Source organism: Gymnogyps californianus, chromosome 28 (genome assembly GCF_018139145.2).
Source record: "Gymnogyps californianus isolate 813 chromosome 28, ASM1813914v2, whole genome shotgun sequence".
Classification (NCBI taxonomy): domain Eukaryota; kingdom Metazoa; phylum Chordata; class Aves; order Accipitriformes; family Cathartidae; genus Gymnogyps; species Gymnogyps californianus.
In genome coordinates, this window is record NC_059498.1 from 6,094,101 (window position 1) to 6,099,640 (window position 5,540).

The 5,540-nt window shown below is 60.1% G+C and overlaps 1 protein-coding gene across 1 annotated transcript; it reads right to left on the reverse strand.

The window, feature by feature from the left end:
• Positions 1-2,387: 2,387 nt before the first annotated feature.
• On the reverse strand, positions 2,388-4,611 carry EPOP (elongin BC and polycomb repressive complex 2 associated protein). Its single transcript, XM_050911808.1, is given in 4 exon segments — positions 2,388-2,455; positions 2,458-3,847; positions 3,887-3,970; positions 3,973-4,611. Coding segments are annotated over 4 exon segments (2,181 nt in total).
• Positions 4,612-5,540: the final 929 nt, after the last annotated feature.

A 5,540-nucleotide genomic window follows, 5' to 3' on the forward strand; every position in this document is an offset into this window, starting at 1 on the left:
ATTGATTCCCAGCGCGGATCTCCGGTGTTTTTTGCCGCCCGGTCTCCGCGGGCGCGGAACGCGGCCGCCCGCTTTATGCGGCCGGGGCTCCCTCCCGCGGCACCGCTCCGTCCCACCGACCCGCCCGCAGTTTATTTTAAATTTTATTTTTTCCTAGAAAATACATTTTTAACCCGATCCGGATTTGGGGGAGTCGCGGGCAGAGAGCGAGCGATCGTCCTCCGCGCTCGGCAATTACACGGAAAACGGGCGCGTTTCCCCTCCACGCGTGTCCCCTTCCCTCTCCCCGGCTCTGCCCTGCGGGTGTCCCCCCCCCGGGGGGCCAGGCCGAGGGGAGCAGGGGGGGTGCGGGGGACATGCGGGGCAGAAACCCCCCCATTTGCGTGATTCCTGTGTGCGCACCCCGAGACAGCGATGCGGAGGCAAACACCCCGAAATCGGCTTTTCTCGCTCCTACACACTCGCAGGGTTTGGGGGTGGGTTTGTTTTTTTTTTTGGTAACCGTCCACGGCTACGGCTATAAAACCTGAATATTTCGGAGACAGAAGAAATGCCCCTCTTTTGCTCAGCTTGGGAGGAACGGGAGGTGGGGTGAAGTAAACAAAAAAACGCAGTTAACAAAAAAACCGCTGAAAACCCAAGTAAAACAAACATTGCTTTTAGCAACAATTCACCATCTCCAAGAAAAACAGCGCTTAATAGATACAAAATACGCTTGACCTTAAAAATGTCTTTTTTTTTTTTTTTTTTACCCACTCATGGAATTAAACCAAAAAAATCAAAACGGGCCGTGCCAAATCTGGATATTTCCTTTTGAATTCTGCGATGATTCTCCTTGCCCTCCCCTTTCCCTTCCCTTTCCACGGGAAGCAAAGGACACTGTGAAGGGATTTTTCGGGGGGAGCCAATTTTTGGAGGACTGTGGAGGAAAAATAGAAATCCCCGAGCGGGCACTGCGTGATCCCCGGCCGTGGGCTGCGAGTATTTTCCGTCGCAAAGAAGGGGGAGAAAAAGAAACACACCCCACCCCACCCCCCCCAAAAAAAAAAACAACCAACAACCCACATCAGCTTTGATTTGCCTAACGTTTCCAAAACAGAGCGGACTTCAGAGAGCCCGTCGGGCTTTGATGCCAAAGCAGGGTGGAAATCACATCAGAAATAGTCAAAAGAGCCAGTTACAAAGCCACTGGTTTGCAAGAAAAGTTAAACTGGGATATGATTTCCTCTGCAGAGGAGAGAGACATTCCCTCCGCATTCTTCCCCGCATTCCACTCCGGAGCTCGGGAGAGATCAAATTGTCCATCTGTACTCTATTGCTAATGCTCCTGGATCCTATTTCTTGTGCCCGTAAAGCTTTTACAGGCCTGCTACCTTTAGGCTATCGGAGTTAGGGTTATTATCCAGCAAACAACTCACTTTTTTCTTTTCCCTTCTTTTTTTTTTTTTTAATATACGTGCAGCAGTTTCAAATAACTTCCTCTCAAAGCCTCCTGTTTTCTTTTAGCAAACAGAATTTCCTGGCCTTTTTAAAGTTGGTGTTTTCTTCCTGTCTCTTAAGTAGACAGAAAACATTACATTGCTATTAATATAGTTATTTGGAATAGCTGCTCCCAATTTCGCCGGGATTGACTCGGACCGAAAAGGAGTGTTTATGCTGCATGACATCATTATTTCTCTCTGCGTGTGATTATTATTAGTTTAACCCAATGCATTTATGGAGGAAAAGGGAGAAATTGGATCTATTCTTTCCTCGGTTTTTTGGCGGGGGGAGGTGGGGGGGTGGAAGGGGCGGCGGGGGGGGGGGGGGGACGGGGCGCTGCCGGCCGGCCGGGGCGAGCTCTGCTCGGCGGCGGGAGCCCCTTCCTCCCCTCCGAGCTGCGCGGTTCATCCCAAATCCCTTTGCTGGGAATAACCCATCGCGTTTGGCAGCGGGGCGGGTGGGGGGAAGGCGTCCATCCGCCGCCCCCTGGGTTTGATCGCGTGTTTTAGCTTCGTCCCTTCAAACTCATCGCGAAAGCAACATTGGACCCTGGCACATACACGGGCAAACAAAATCCCCCCCCCTCCCCTCCCCCAGCCAGAGCGGGGAAACCCCCCGTCCTCCCCCCAGCCGAAGCCGTGCACACACTCACTCGCACCCTCCCCGAAACGCTCCCGCACCCCCCCGAACCTCGCACGGCTCCTCCGGGCACCCACCTCCCCGCCCGGGATCCCCCGGCTCGGGCGGCCCCGGGGCTCGGCGGGACGGAGGGGCCCGCTCCCCCCCTCCCCGACCCCCGGGGCACCCCGGCCCGGCCCGGCCCCCCCCTCCCCGGGCCCCCTCCCGCCCACCCTGCAGCTCTCATCTGTTGTATGTAAACCTTTCCTCCGGGCCGTCCGCTGTCCTTAGAGATCCTCCAAGCTATAGCCCCGGAATTTGAGGCTGGGGGGCACCGGGATGGCGTTGCCCCCAGGTGCCAGCTCCACAGCGGGTGAGTTTTGGAGAGGGCCCAGGAGTTTTTGACCCCCAGGGAGGAGGCAGGACACAGGTCCCCATCTTCCCCCACGACCAGGGAGGGAATACAGGGGAAGTTGCCCATGAGGCTGAAGGAATTCCGAGGCGGGGTTGGCCCGGCGCTGCCGAGGCGTTTGCAGTGAGTGTTTCCCTTTTTGGCATTCCTCCTTTGAGTCTTTTGTGGCCTCCCTTTAGAGGAGCTCTGTTGCCTTTCTGCCTCAGCGCCTCTGGCAAGGCGTCTGCGCTTGGCATTCCTTTCCGAGCCATTGCCTTTCAAAGCTTTGTTTGACAAGGTGCTGGGGCTCTCTGCTCTTTTGGAGCCGGGGGATTTGAGCTCTGCAGCTTTACAGGGCTCCGTCCTCCCTCCGTGGCGCAAACTTTTCCCGTCCAGGTTGAACCCTTTGGCGTAACACCACAGCTTGGATTGCCGGATCAGCCGGTCAAAGTGCTCCCGCCGGGGCTCCCCCGTCTCCCCGGGGGGCGCCGGGCCGAGGCTCCCCGCCAGCTCCTGAGCCGGGGGCTGCGGGGCCGAGCCCGGGGCCGGCTCTTGGGAAGGCGCTCGCCCGGCTAAAGCTCCGCTTTGCCTCTCTGCCTGGTCACTGGGGCCTAACGAGGCTCTATTGTTCGAGGCATCTTTGTGCAAATCCTTCCCTTTGGCGCAGGGCTCCGCGTCCCCAAAGCCTCCCTCCTTTTGTTGCGGATCCCCCCCAGGGGTGCTGCTCGGGGAGGGAGGGGGGGAGGAGGAGGAGGAGGAGGAGGAGGAGGAGAAGGAGGAGGAGGAGGAAGGGGAGGCCTCCTGCTTTGCGTACAGCTCCGGCAGCGGCTGGGCCCCCGAGCTCAGGGCTGGAGCCGGGCTCAAACTTTCCAAAGTTGATGCTCTCAAAGTCCTGGCCCAGAGCTGCTGCGAGAGGAAGAGGAGGTTGGGGTCGGGGCGCAGGGCTTTGCCCACGCTCGGGGGGGGCTCGGCGGGGCGCTCCTCACCGAGGGGCTCCCGGGGGGGCTGCGGCTGGAAGCGGGGCAGAGCCGCCTGCCTGTACCGGGTGCTCTGCACCGAGTCCCCGCTGCACAGCGAGCTGCTCTCCGACTCCGAAGAGCTGCCTTCCTCGCTGCTGCACGAAGTGTCCCCTTCCTCCTCCTCCTCCTCCTCCTCTTCCTCCTCCTCCTCCTCCGACGAGTCGCTGGAGGTGGCGGGGCTGGACCCCCCGAAGTCCAGGCTGGAGTCCGAGTCGCTGGAGTAGCCGGCGGAGGTGCCCTGCCTCTTGGAGCCGGGGAAGACGGAGGAGCGGCCTTTCCTGGGGGCCGCCGGCCCCTTCTCCGCCGGGAAGAGCCCCTTGGCGCAGCAGGGACCCCGCTTGCGCCGGCCCGCCTGGGCGAGCGCGGCCGCCTGCGCGGCGGGGTGCGCGGCCGCGGGGTGCAGCAGCGCCAGGTCGCGGGGGTACCCGGCCAAGACGCCGGCGAAAAGCCCCCCCCCCGGCCCGCCAGCCCGCAGCCCCGCCGGCCCCGGGGGGGTTTCTCGAAGGCGGGGAAGGCCCTGTGGAAGGGCTGCGGTAGCAGCGCGGCCGGCGCCGAGCGCGGCTTGGGGAAGGCGGGGGGCAGCTTGGGGTGGCCGGGGGCCCCGGGAGCGCAGCAGCCGCCGGCTCTGCAGGGCGGCAGCAGCTGGGGCCGGGGGCAGGGGAAGAGCTCCCCCGGGTCCGGCAGCAGCAGCTGCTCCCTCCTCTTGCTCTTCCTTTTCCTCTTCCTCCTCCGGGGGCTGAGGCTCTTGCAGGAGGTGCAGAGAGCCTCCAGGTCCGCCTTGGAGATGAGGGAGCATTTCACCGCGCGGGTGGGCACCGAGTTGATGGCTTTGAGGGTCCGGAGCTCTTTGAGATCGCAGCGTCGGCTCTTGATCTTTAAGGTTTCCATCTTCTTGCTGATGGTGGTCCTGGGGATATCCTTAAACAGGTCGCTGAGGACCTGGGCCAAAGCAAACATCTGGGTGCCATTGATCTGTAAGTATCCCAAGTTTATCCCTTCGATTTCTTGATAGCCAGCATGAAAATCCCCCGGCCTGGCTTCCCCATTGTAATCCATGGTGGCTGGAACAATTCCGAAGGTCCCTTCGCAGGTCAGGAACATTTTGCAAGGAGCATTTACTTTGTCTCTTTCAAAGGGGGCATTGAAAATAAGGACATATTTGTTTCCACTCCCTGATCACACACATCCCTACCCCTCCGGAGAGGTGGGGGAGGGGGAGGGGAGGAAAAAAAAAAAAAAAGGAAAAAAAAAAAAAACCAGCCAAAGCAGTCGATCTCCCTTTCAAACGCTCCAGTCAATGGTTTGCAACATCTTCCAAACACCCAGTTCCTCCGCCTGTACCGGGGCTTGACTCCTCGTCTTCCCCCTCCCCAGCAAAAAAAAAAGAAAGAAAAATAAAGAAGTCAAACATCTTGCATCCTCCAGGCTCCCCCCGGCCAGCTCCCACCCCGCGGCCGCGCACCCCACCTTCCACTTCAAAAATAATCTCTTGGGGAGGGGGGAGAAGGGGGGGGGGGAGGAATCAACAAGCACAGACCCCCCCTTTGCTGGGCAAAGCCACTGAGATGCTTAAGCAAACAAAGCTCCCGACAAGGGGGGGGGGGGACGGGGGGACGGAAAAATGGTAGCGGAGGGGGGGGGCTGGGAGGCGGGGGAGCCCCGGGGCTCCGTGCGGCTCCCACCTTCCCCGGGCTCCGCACTCGCGGCCCCGCCGCCGCGTACGGTATATTCTAGGGAACACCCCACCGAGCCGTCCCCGCCACCCGCCAGCTGATTGGGCACTCCAACCCTGTGATGTCATAAAACCCCAACATTTCACACGCACACCCCCGCGCAAAACCTCATAAACCCCTGGGCGGGCCGCGCAGCTCCGCGCAGCACCCGCGCAGCACCCGCGCAGCGCGGCTCCCGGGCGTGCCCGCGGCTTCACCGCCCCGAGACCCGGGCGCACACAATAGAGGCAGCCTTGGGGTTTGGGGTTGGGGTTTTTTTCCTTTAAAAAAAATATATATATTACAAATTACGCTGTA